General features: G+C 33.2%; 1 protein-coding gene across 1 annotated transcript; it reads right to left on the reverse strand.

The window, feature by feature from the left end:
- Window positions 1-1,828: 1,828 nt before the first annotated feature.
- Gr2a (Gustatory receptor 2a) lies at window positions 1,829-10,336 on the reverse strand. Its single transcript, XM_065509641.1, has 10 exons — window positions 9,963-10,336; window positions 9,242-9,896; window positions 9,106-9,174; window positions 6,815-6,904; window positions 6,731-6,750; window positions 5,415-6,201; window positions 3,965-4,150; window positions 2,356-3,288; window positions 2,141-2,299; window positions 1,829-2,053 (listed from the first exon to the last, which is right to left on the reverse strand). The coding sequence occupies exons 1-10, from the start codon at window positions 10,334-10,336 to the stop codon at window positions 1,829-1,831; spliced, it is 3,498 nt and encodes a 1,165-aa protein (XP_065365713.1).
- Window positions 10,337-12,690: the final 2,354 nt, after the last annotated feature.

The following is a 12,690-nucleotide window of genomic DNA, read 5'->3' on the forward strand; positions in this document are numbered from 1 at the left end:
AAAGCGGAGCAAGGTATGGCGACATTTTTAAATTTCAATTTTCAAATGCCTATAACTCGGAAATTATAAGAGATAAATAGCAATTATAAGAAATAAATTCAAGACCTAGCTAAAGAGCGCTTTCCACATATATAAAAATCTTTGATATCGGATGGGAAACAAAATAATTGCACGTGTTTAAAAATGTTACATGTTGAAGGTACCCTACTTTGAGCCCCCATAGCGCCGCCCCATGAGCATTTGTAGGGCCCATTTTAATAAATTAAACTCATATACTCCTTGGCTACACCCACGTTAAATTTTATACTTATTGGACCAGCCATTTAGAAATGTCAGATTTATTTACTATTTATTACTAAATAAATATAAAATCATTTAAATTATGAATTTAACTCGTATCATAGGACAAAAACTTTCACGACTGCCAATTACATGACTGTAATTAAGTTACTAACGCATTCTCATCTCATCTCTTTTCACAAATAAAAGCTTTTGAGTACAAGTTTATATCTTCATGAGTTTTATCACTCTGTCCCTTTAGTTTACGCGCATTTTCCAAACGGTTCGGTTGCTAGTTAAATGTGTCTTAAAAAATTAATTTTTATTGCATTAAAAAATAGTTAAAGTGTAAATATTTTTGCATTAAATTATAATTTAATTGTTGCTAAACGTTTGTGTGTAAAAATATTTTCAGAAAGTTTAAAATTAATATAAGAAAAAATTGTGTAAAGTTGTAGGAAAAACAAATTATTTCGTAAGCCGGTCGCTGTGTTTCTTTTATGTTGTCGTTCGTTTGTTTGCGTGTTTGTTCGTGGTGTTTATAACAAAACTAATGTGTTGTTGTAAATAAATGACACTTTAGCAAAGACCTCAACCGTTAAATGCTAACAACTGTATTGGCAACACTAAACACAGCAATAGTAACAGTTTGTAAGAGAGTTTTGTTACTGAGCAGAGTTAGTAAAGACACACCTACTAACTGCTTTGTTTATTCTCAAATCGTAAGCAAGGACAGCAATCATTATTGGTATTGCTAAAACTAAAAAATAAGGACTGCAGCTAAGTATAGACGGTTGTCAGATCCTACAATATTGCTATTGTCGGCTTACTAGAAGATAATTCTCATTCGCTTTTTATTGTCAGACATACGAAGCTGTATACCATTTAAAAAGAAACTAAAGTGCGTATTAATAATACTAAAAAAACAAAAGTGAAAACAAATTACATAAATAAAAAGTGAATAGCGACATTTCATAGGTTGCAGCTATTAGCAGCTATATTCAGTCGCCAACAGAGTCTGAAAGTGCCAAACAAAAATCCTACTGATAAAAGGTGGAACAAACATATCGAGGAAGTTGAGGCACGATGAAGCATTCAGGTGAGTTTGAAAGATTGCAAAAGGAAAATTGACAAATCTTAAAAGAAAAGTTTAAGGCACTGGTGAACAAATTCAAATTCTTTGTTTCAAATGATTTGACAGTTCTGGCAATTTCTAACAATGGATCTGGAAATTTTTGTCCTACAATATTACAATCGTCTGAACTACATTACCAAAAATTTTGTTTCACCAAAATTTTTTTAACTTTTTTTTACTAAACAATTTTTGCATCCAAATTTTATTTTTCACCAAAAATATTTTTTGACTAAAAATTTTTTTTTAAAAATTTTTACTAAAAAAATTTTTCACCACAATTTTCTTTTTCACCAAAAATATTTTTCGACTAAAACTGTTTTTCCAACAAAATTTTCTTTTATAAATTCGTTTAGTTGTTTTTCAAAAAATCCATTAAAAATTGGTCAAAATTTCACCTTTCCAGTCAGCTTTCTTTTAATTATTCACTGTATTGTTGTTTTTGGTAGTAACATTTTCAATTAAACCTTTCAAAATTGATGAATACTTAGAAGTTTCCATGTTTGCTATAATTTCAAAAGCAGCTGGAGTAGTTGATGTCAGTACAGTTGCCTTGGTGGTCAGTCGATTTTCATTATTACTTTTCTCGGTGAACATAAATTGTATGAGAATCACTAAATAAGTGACAATGGCAGCAACCATCTAATAAATTTAAATTAATATTATTATAGTAAAAGTTCAATGAAAGTAAAGTAAAAATTGTTGGCTTGATTTACCAATCTTACTTACACTTCCCAGTAGACTTAGATTTAAGCTAAAGAACTCCTTGGCCGTTATAATGAAACGTTGATGTAGTGTCTGTACGGAAAATTCACTAACCAAATCATTGTAGTATTTATTGCCCAAAGGTTTAACCAATTTCGAGATTAAACAACCAATATAACGACTCTGGAAATCGTAAAAAGAAAAATTATTAAAATAATATAGAATTTTCCAGCCTTTACCTCATAATAACACTCTTCGGCGAACCAACATAATAGGGAGAGTAATACAAAGGCCAACAAAGCAAATGCGGCATTCTGCAAGAGACCATAATAGTCTCTACCCTGACTCAAAACGGCCAATAAAATCCAATAGCAATTGCAAACGAAATCCGCAAAATACACTGCCGTAGATGCCAACAAAGACCAACCATAGGCCTCATTATATAAACGTATGGTGGCATATATTTCATTGTAGCAATTCTTAAGCACCACCAGCAGTTTTTCATCATCTTCCTCCTCATGGACTGATGCTACAATTATCACCTCCGACCTGTCAAACTTATTTAGAGAATTGAAAACTCTTCTCAGATTACGTTCACCCATGTTATTGAGCGCTTTGCGCATCACTTTAGTATAATAACTCAATTGTACTACAGGTGTTAAAAATTCCAAAGTTTTAAATTGCAAGGCCAAATAGCTTAGCAGGGAACGCCAGTATAAAAGGCTGGCCGCCGATTTGGTCTCAAAAGTAGTCCACATTATAATGCCATGACCGCAGCTTAACAGCAATAAAACTCCTAAAATACTGCTGCTTAATCTCAGAACGGCTATGTCTGCATGGTAAGGGTTTTTCAACTCCACTTGCAAAGCAGTTTTTATCTTGCTAAACTGTTCAAATAATGCTGAGCGTTGTTGCCGCATATTACTAGATTCCGCGAGCACTGTTAAATGGCCCACCATATGGGTAAAATACAATATAACGCTTACTAAGCCATTGAGACTGTGCTCATCTCCGAATACATCATAGATAATGGCTAGATAAGTGGCCCAGGCAATTTCACAATACCACAGTACTATAAATGCTTGAAAGATGCGATAGTTTTTGGTGAATGGTGCCAAACCAAATGTCCAGTAGCCCAAATACATCAAAAGTATGGCTGTCTTGAATATTTTCTGCTCATGATAGCTATAGATTTTATTAAACACACTTGCAGGCATGTTAAAAGTTTAACGATGAACTGATTGAATGTTAAATGCAACTAAAGGTTTTATATGTTTTTAGGGCAAGAATAATTTGCTTTTAAAACATGCTTAATCTTGTTCAATTATAGATACATTTGATTGAAACAATTAAAATTGCTAATTGATTTCGAACATTAAGTTTAGGCCACAGAAAGGTGACAATGTCTTTTTGGGTTCTTTTTTAATAATGCCTGCAAGAAATTGATTGATTAGCTTTAATCTTGGAAATCTTTCTCTTACCTAGGATTCGATACTTTTCTCACTTTGATAAAATTGTTGTCTTTGACACTTACTTGATATATTGTTTGATAAAGTCCGGTAAAAATACTGCTAGAGTTTCGTTAGAAGTTGTTAGGTTTATTAGGAACCCTCTAAACTATAGGGTCATACGTTCTAAAATAGGAATGGTCATGATTTCAAAACTGAACAAGAAAGGAACGACTCAGGGGGTTCATAAAGTGTTTGCTTAGGAAACTGAATCTCATGGATTATAAGATTGTCGCCTATGCGGATGATATCCAGGCACGATATCACAGCAGAAGGAAAATGAAAACATGAAGACACTAAATCGGCGGATCACTGATAGTGGACTGAGTGTGAATCCAACCAAAGCTGCACTTGTACTTTTGACAAAGAAACAAAAGATTCCTAGCTTCTCGCAGCCCTGGTTGAACGGTGTTGAACTACCACTCTCGGACATCACAAAGTATCTGGGTGTCATTCTGGACAGTAAAGTGTCCAGGAAGCCCAACACCATGGCAAGGACATCGAAAGCAATGACGGCAATGTATGTCTGCAGGAAGGCCACAGGTGGGCAATGCAGTATCAAATCACTGAGCATGAATTGGCTATTTGATACTATTTTATGAGGTCTTTGTTTGGTGCCTTGGATAAGGGCTAGAACTGTAGAGTCTTCGAAAAAGTTTTAAGGAGTATGGAAATCCTGATAACAGGAGCCCTGCGTATGACTCCAAAAAAGTAGTTTTTAACTGAAATGGATTATAGCCAATTCGACAGATTTAGCTTCAACAATATGGCCGCTATCAACTGTCTAAGTTCGGAAGTCCCTATTGGAAGACCCAGAATAATCGGAAGTAACAGAATCTTCCAGATACCATTGATTATTACACATTCACAACCTTCTTCTCCAGGAACTTGGGTTTTTCAATTTCGAAGAACACGAACTTAGTGAGGGGTCTATACAGATGACTCCAAAAAAGAGGAGATCGAATTGGCGGAGGTGTCTACATCCAGGAATTCGGAATAAGGATGTCGTGTTGGATTCCAAATGGGTGTAGTATTCTTGTGGCCGAAATATCATCTATTAAAAGAGCGGATAATTGGCTCAGGTATATCCTGAGCCTCTGATAGTTGTTTACACGACATTGAGTTGGTACCAGGACTGCATGATCTCGGTCGCCGTTCTTAAGCACTATGGAGATACATTCAACAGTGGCACTTATATGGATGCCTGGAGATCTAGGCAACTGTGTTACTGGTAACTTGGCGAAACATAATGGCGGTGATAACCGAACAATGTAAATTTTCGCAACCATTCGAGGAGGCTTGGATTGCCCTACAATGACTTCTTGAGAAGTTGTCATAATGAAGAAGAGGGAAAACTACAGTTCACATTCATTATCACTGTCCAGCATTAGCTATCTAGGACAGCGTTCCTTTGACATTCCTTCTGTACTATCAGACATGAAGAACAGCAATTTATTACCCAAAACGAAGACAGGATTCTCAGCAGGGTCAACTAAAATTCTTCAAAGTTTCTGGAACTTGAAACCTTTCACCTTCTCTGATCTTTTCCTCTGAAAATTTGAACTAAACATCTTCTCTCCCCTTATTCTTTCATCACTTCCTCTCCCTCTCCGTTTCTGATCTGTTCAGGTAACACAAAGGAACCAATCAGGATGGTTCCTCTCTTCTTTATAAATGGTTCTTACACGAAATATTATTATTCGGATTATTCGGAATATCTTTAAAATCAAGCTTTAATCGGGTATAAGACCGATTGAGTCCTCTCCCTTAAACTCTAATTTAATACTCACATTATGTTCACTGGCATCCGTAAAGTAGAATAGCACATACACCAAACTGGCCAACGAGAACGATGTAGCTCCATTCATTACATATTTATGGAACACTTGTCTTTTATAAATGGCCGTAAACGTCCAATAACAATTGCAGACAATATCGAAAAACGATGACATAAACAGCGTCAACAAAGACCAACTGTACAGATTATTAAAACTCATATAGATCTCCCACATGCGTAAATAAATCAAACGCATATAATTGACTTTCTCATATTCCTTGGGATCGTAAGGCCGCCATATATCGCTGTTAAATTTCGATTTCGGTTCATTAGCTTTAGCTGTAGTTTTTATGGCATCTCTTAGTATTTGAATTCTATGATTTAACGTCATTATAGTGTAAATAATTTGTACATAACGTATACGTAGATTGGCGGTTATGGGCAATAGATACCAAAATACAGGACTGATTTTCGAAATGCAATTTATCCACATTTTCAAGCCATCGCATATTAGTTGGCAGAGTAGAATTATTGCCAAGCATTTGGCCATTTTTGGACATTTGTATTTCATGTGTTCCTGGACATTGTTACTTAAGTGCTGGTCTAATAAAAAGTCTACCTCATGTTGAAGTTTGCACATCTTTTTGTAATATTTGTGTTTGAAAATCGTCTCCAATATAATGATGATATTTACCGAGCCATTAAGCAAAAACGAGGCAGTGCCTACTAGGCCACCCACCGAGGTATCGCCACCATTCATGCGCCAATAAAACATTAGGAATACCACCGCAGACAGCCAGCTTAAGTAACACAATCTTATTAAAGCTGAAAGCCAAGGTAGTCGTGGTATTGTTAGAAATCCATTTATATAAAACGAGCATTTCAAATAAATTTCCAAGATCCTTTGTAGGAGATGCATTGTAAATGAACGATGTTGCTAGACTGATTTGGAATACTAATAAATGTGAAATATTTTATTGTAATTGAAGTCTTTTAATATCTTGATTACCATGATTTGCTGTATTTTATACTAAAAGCCAAAGCACTTAATAGTTTTTATCTGAACTGAATTTTGTACACAATAATTGGTTTTAAATAAGGGAAATCCTTTTATTAAGTTGCTGTAAATTAATAAATTAATACTGTTTAGCTATTGTTTATTTCTATGAACTATTATTAAATGAGTTAGGTATATTATTTGTGAGTGTGAGAAGTTTGTGAATTTGTGATTTTTTTTAGCCAAAAATGGCAAGTTTCCTTCATGTTTAATTCCCTCAGCCAGAGGGTTTAGTTTCATTCATATGAAATTGTATAAGAATAATGAGATACGTAGTAGTTGCTCCCACAATCTGTAAGGAATTGAAGGAAAAAATTAGCTTCAGACATTCAAGTTTTCAAAAGTTGATTTCTTACCGTGTACAGGAGCGTGCAGTCGATACTGAAAAATCCAGCAGCCGTAATAGACATTTTTTGATGCAGCAATTGCAAAGAGAATTGTTCAATCTAAGGCCGAGAGAAAGAGAAGGGAACGTTTTAAATAGATTTAATAATAAAGTAAAATCATCTAAGGAAATCAAGATAAAATTTGTTTAATTCCCAAAATTTTCTACAGGAAAAAAAGTTGATAACACCTACAAATTGTATCATAATCTAATGCAACTTGGTAAATGAACGTACAATTGAGTCGCAAAAAATTCTCAATCAAAATTATTTTATTTGACACAGTAAATATTAATTCGCACATATATCCTTTTTTCAAAATTATCAAAAAGTCTAATAAAATGTTCCTTTAGCATTAGTTTGACCATTTACTGCATTTTAAAGCTTCCTGTTAAAAGTTATTAATAATTAGTTTTTAGTCGCAATTAATTATTAGCAAAAATTATTAAATTTGGTTGAGTAAAACAGAAGATGCCCGTATATCCTTTTTTCGTGAAAATCTCAAAATGTTCCCATAACTTAGTTATGAACATACAATTGAGTCGCAAAAAATTCTCAATTAAAATTATTATCTTTGACACAGTAAATATTAATTCGCTCATATATCCTTTTTCCAAAATTATCAAAAAGTCTAGGAAAATGTTCCTTTAGCATTAGTTTGACCATTTATTGCATTTTAAAGCTTACTGTTGAAAGAAATTAATAATTAGTTTTTAATACTAACATTTTTTTTTGGATAAATTATCCCTCAAACCTACAAATTTCATTTGAATGCAATGAAATTTGATAAATGAACGTCAAATAGAGTCGCAATTAATTATTAGCAAAAATTTTTAAATTTGGTTGAGTAAAACAGATGATGCCCATATATCCTTTTTTCGTGAAAAACTCCAAATGTTTCCATAACTTAGTTATGAACATACAATTGAGTCGCATAAAATTCTTAATCAAAATTATTATATTTGACACAGTAAATATTAATTCGCTCATATATCCTTTTTTTCAAAATTATCAAAAAGTCTAAGAAAATGTTCCTTTAGCATTAGTTTGACCATTTATTGCATTTTAAAGCTTACTGTTGAAAGAAATTAATAATTTATTTTTAATACCCAAAATTTTTTTTTTGGTAAATTATCCCTCAAACCTACAAATTTCATCTAAATGCAATGAAATTTGATAAACGAACGTCAAATAGAGTGGCAATTAATTATTAGCAAAAATTATTAAATTTGGTTGAGTAAAACAAAAGTTGCCCATATATCCTTTTTTCGTGAAAACCTCAAAATGTTCCTATAACTCAAATTTTTGAAAACAAAATTGGGAAAAAATTTTCTTTTATACCATTTCAAAGCTTTTTTTAACGAAAAATTACCAAAAAAATATTAGTTTGAAAATTTTCTAGGAACATTTTTTTTTAAAAAATCTACAAATTTGATTTAAAATTTATAAAATTTGGTTAATGAATGTAAAATAGAGTAGCAAACAATTACTAATAAAAATTATAAAATTTAGCTTAGTAAAAAAAATGTTGTTCATATATCCTTTTTACGGTAGGACTCCAATATTGAACAATATTTTCATCTGTTTCAAAATATATTTTTATAGTATTTCTTAGCTTTTTTAAAAAATATTTTATAAAAATTTTATTTCCTGGTAAAAATTTTTTTAAGAAAAAATTTCAATAGAATCTACAAATGTTATTTGATTTCAATGAAATTTGCAAAATGAACGTAGAATAGTTTGCCAAACAATAATTAATAAAAATAATTAAATTTGTGTTAGTAACATTGAAGTTGTGCATATATCCTTTTTTCGGAAAAAACTCAAAATTTAGAAAAACAATACTTTAAACACAAGTTTATATTTTTTTTTTAATTTCAAAGTTTATTTAAAGAGAAATTTAGCAAAATTATTTTATCCTAAATATTCTGTAAATAAAATGTTTATTATAGAATCTGCAAACTTTATGCGAATTTAAAGAAATTTGGTAAGTGAACGTAGTTTACTTACGCCATTAAGTTTTAATTAAAATTATTAAATTTTTCGAAGTAAAACAGAAGTTGTTCATATATCCTTTTTTCGACATTAACTGAAAAAGGCTAATAAATGCACCTTTAACCAAAATTTGTTATTTTTGTTGAATTTCATAGCATTTTTAAAAAAAAATGTCGATGATATCTCACACACATTTTGTTTTATTTAACCCTTTGGCGATCTAAAGGAACGGTTTGAGCAGTATCAGTTGTAACTTATATCTTACTTACCACCGAGTTGTGATTATCATTCAATATATCGATATCAATGCGATGCAAACCCAAAGCAATATTATTAGTCTGAAATTTAATAAAAAAAACCAAACATAAGCCAAAATTTATTACAAATTAATTCCCTATAACTCACAGTTTGCACTGTCCTCTCACACAGTATGGCCAGCACCAAAACATTCACCAAATGAGGTATACTCCACACAGCACTGCCTGCTATGAGCAGGAAATCATTTCTAGTCGAATGGAAATCTTGAAAATTATAAAAAATCCAATAACAATTCGAAGTAATCGATATGAAATCATTGCCCACATTAATCAACATGGATACGCCAAAATAACTGTTCAAGATCTCGCTTAAATTAAACAAACGATTGTAGACTTCACGTACAATTAAAAGTTTCTTCAATTCGGGATTTTCCATGTCACAACGTCTTTTCTTTAACATGGAAGATTCCAGCAAGGCCAAGGTAGAGGACAGATTTAGCGGTACTCCTGCATTCATTGTGTCCATTAACTCAACATCTTTAAGCTCGCATTTATGTTTTCTTAGATTTGTTTGATTTATAACATTCACCAACAGATCAAATCTATGCTTGAGTATGCGCATGCTGGTGAACATTTGAAAGTATCGTGTGCCGCATATTAGCAAAGGCATTAGATAGAAGATCCAAAAGAGTATGAAATTTTGTTCTTCTGCCACTAATTTTGAGGCCAAAATAAAGAATTCGGCAGCCAAGTAGACAAAAGCCATTAGGCAGCCGCGTTGTAGGGTGGTACGGCGGAATTTCCTAAAAAAGAAGCCGGAATTTCTTAAAATTTTGTTTCGAAAAAGGACAAGGATTCCTCCCACTTACTTATTATTCACATCCACATTGAGAGAACGCTCAAATATACGATCAATTTCCTTTACTTCCTGATAAAAACGTTTCTGCTCCTTACGCCTAACCAAACCCTCCGATATGGAGACAATATGAGCCACACGTATACCCACCATTTGGATAAAATCCACCGTTTGTCCCACATCATTGTCATTTGTCTTGATGAAATCATCATCCGTAAACAGGCCATACAGCATAAATGCCACCGAACCCAAAATCACAATTAAAATATAGATTTCCAATAACCTAGATTTCTTCAGAGTCCATATTTTACGATCTATTAGGCTGGGCGATAAACAGGCTATTTGATATATGATGTGTATGCCCGACACTGATTCCAAAATATCCATTCCTTTAGGCAATCTATACAATGAAATAAATTCCAAAAAGTTTTAGTTAGTTTTTGTTTTGTTTATCGCAATGTTTACCATTTTTAACGTGCGTTTAGTTTAACAATTATTGAATTACTGTTTATTTTGGTCATTTACGTTACGCGCTGTCATTTCGTACAACTGTCCCCATAAATCCATCATAATTTCTTATCAGTCCCAATTAATATTTAATTAACTGATAAACAATTTGTGCAAGATAAATAATTTGTAACAAAAAGTGTTCATAAAAAAAGTACTTATTAATTTGCAATAACTAAGTACCTAAGAAAAAAGTGTCCAAAAAAAAATATTAAGGGTCTTAAACTGCTTGATTTTTAAGCGTTTAAACATACTGAAGATCTAAAAGTGTTGCTTGTTAAGCGATCACTTTACAAAGTTTAAGATAAGTAAAATGTATGCGTAGTATTCTGAATCACGTTACTTTATTAATAGCTATAAAGACAAAGATTTAAAAGGTTTAGAACTCATAGAGGTCATGTGGATCCCGAAAGAGTGATCAGCCAGCTGGTCATATGGGATCATATGCAAAGAAAACCCTGAGGTAAAGCTAAGCAATGCTTAACCTTCTCGGGAGTTCAATAAAGAAGTAAAGGAGTGGGTACTAAGTACAGCTTCACACACGTCAAGTTTACTTGTTTTGTAGATGAGAGAGGAGAGGAGATTGGAAAGAGTTTCCTTCTTTTCTTCCTCTCTCTTCTATAAATATGCAAAGAAACTCCTGAGGAGCTTTCCCAGATTGGCTGCAATATGGATGCTTAACCTTCCCGGGAGTTCAATAAAGAACTGAAGGAGTGGGTATCAAGTGCTGGTTCACACATGTCATGTTTACTTGTGCAAGTCTTAAATTTGTAGATGAGAGAGGAGAGAGGATTGGAAAGATTTTCCTCCTCTCTCTTCTATAAATATACAAAGAAAACCCTGAGGAGCTTTCCCAGACTGGCTGCAATGCTTAAATTTCGCGGGAGTTCAATAAATAACTGAAAGAGTGGGTACTAAGTGCTGGTTCTCACACGTCAACTTTACTTGTGCAAGTCTTGAGTTTGTAGATGAGAGAGGAGAGGAGATTGGAAAAATGTTCCTCTTTTTCTTCCTCTCTCTTCTATAAATATACAAAAAACATCCTGAGGAGCTTTGGATACAGTCAAGCTAAGCAATGCTAAACCTTCCCAGGAGATAAATAAATAAATGAAGGAGTGGGCACTAAGTGCTGGTTCACACACGTCAAATTTACTTACGTAAGTCTTGAGTTTGTAGATGAGAGAGGGATTGGAAAGATTTTCCTCTTTTTCTTCCTCTCTCTTCTATAAATATACAAAGAAAACCCTGAGGAGCTTCCTCAGATTGGCTGCAATATGGATAAAGTCAAGCTAAGCAATGATAAACCTTCCCAGGAGTTTAATTATGAACTGAAGGAGTGGGTAGTAAGTGCTGCTTCACACGCGTCAAGTTTGCTTGCGCAAGTCTTGAGTTTGTAGATGAGAGAGGAGAGGAGACTTTCCTCCTTTTCTTCCTCTATCTTCAATAAATATACAAAGGAAACCTTGAGGAGCTTTGGATACAGTCAAGCGAAGCAATGCTAAACCTTCCCAGGAGTTTAATTATGAACTGAAGGAGTGGGTACCAAGTGCTGGTTCACACGCGTCAAGTTTACTTGCGAAAGTCTTGAATTTGTAGATGGGAGGGGAGAGGAGATTGGAAAAATGTTCCACTTTTTCTTCCTCTCTCTTTTATAAACTCAAGACTTGCTCAAGTAAACAGTTATTGGCCTATAAGAAGAGCATGTTGAATTGAGAAGGCTAATAGTGATCCTCACAACAAGAACGCATGGGCTTTTCGGACAAGTTAAAGAAGGAGGACGAAACTTTGGAACACTACGTACTTCAGTCCATCATATATTGAGAATTAAACTTTTGGTTAAATAATACTGGAAAGCAAACTGAGTTTCAAACCTCAATTGAAATTGGAATACTATATTCAAAGATATAGTATGCTACCTCTACTCAAGCTAGCGCAACTAACCTTTGTGCTTTCCGAAGCGCCCAAATAACATACATGATGGATACATCAATAAATCGGGAATCGGTTGCTATTTAAAATCTAGAAAATCGGCCCAGATATGATATATAAAGAAAAAACCAGGACAATGTCGATTTTTGGATTATTTTGGATCTATATCTGGATTACTAAGTCATTAATATAGACAATAAGGATATCAAATAATAAATATTTCAAAGTCCTTTACAACAGCGTATATAAGGCCATAATAATATGATGGACCGACCTACAATGGGTCAAAATCGGGAAAAATATTT

Source organism: Calliphora vicina, chromosome 4 (genome assembly GCF_958450345.1).
Source record: "Calliphora vicina chromosome 4, idCalVici1.1, whole genome shotgun sequence".
Taxonomy (NCBI): Eukaryota; Metazoa; Arthropoda; class Insecta; order Diptera; family Calliphoridae; genus Calliphora; species Calliphora vicina.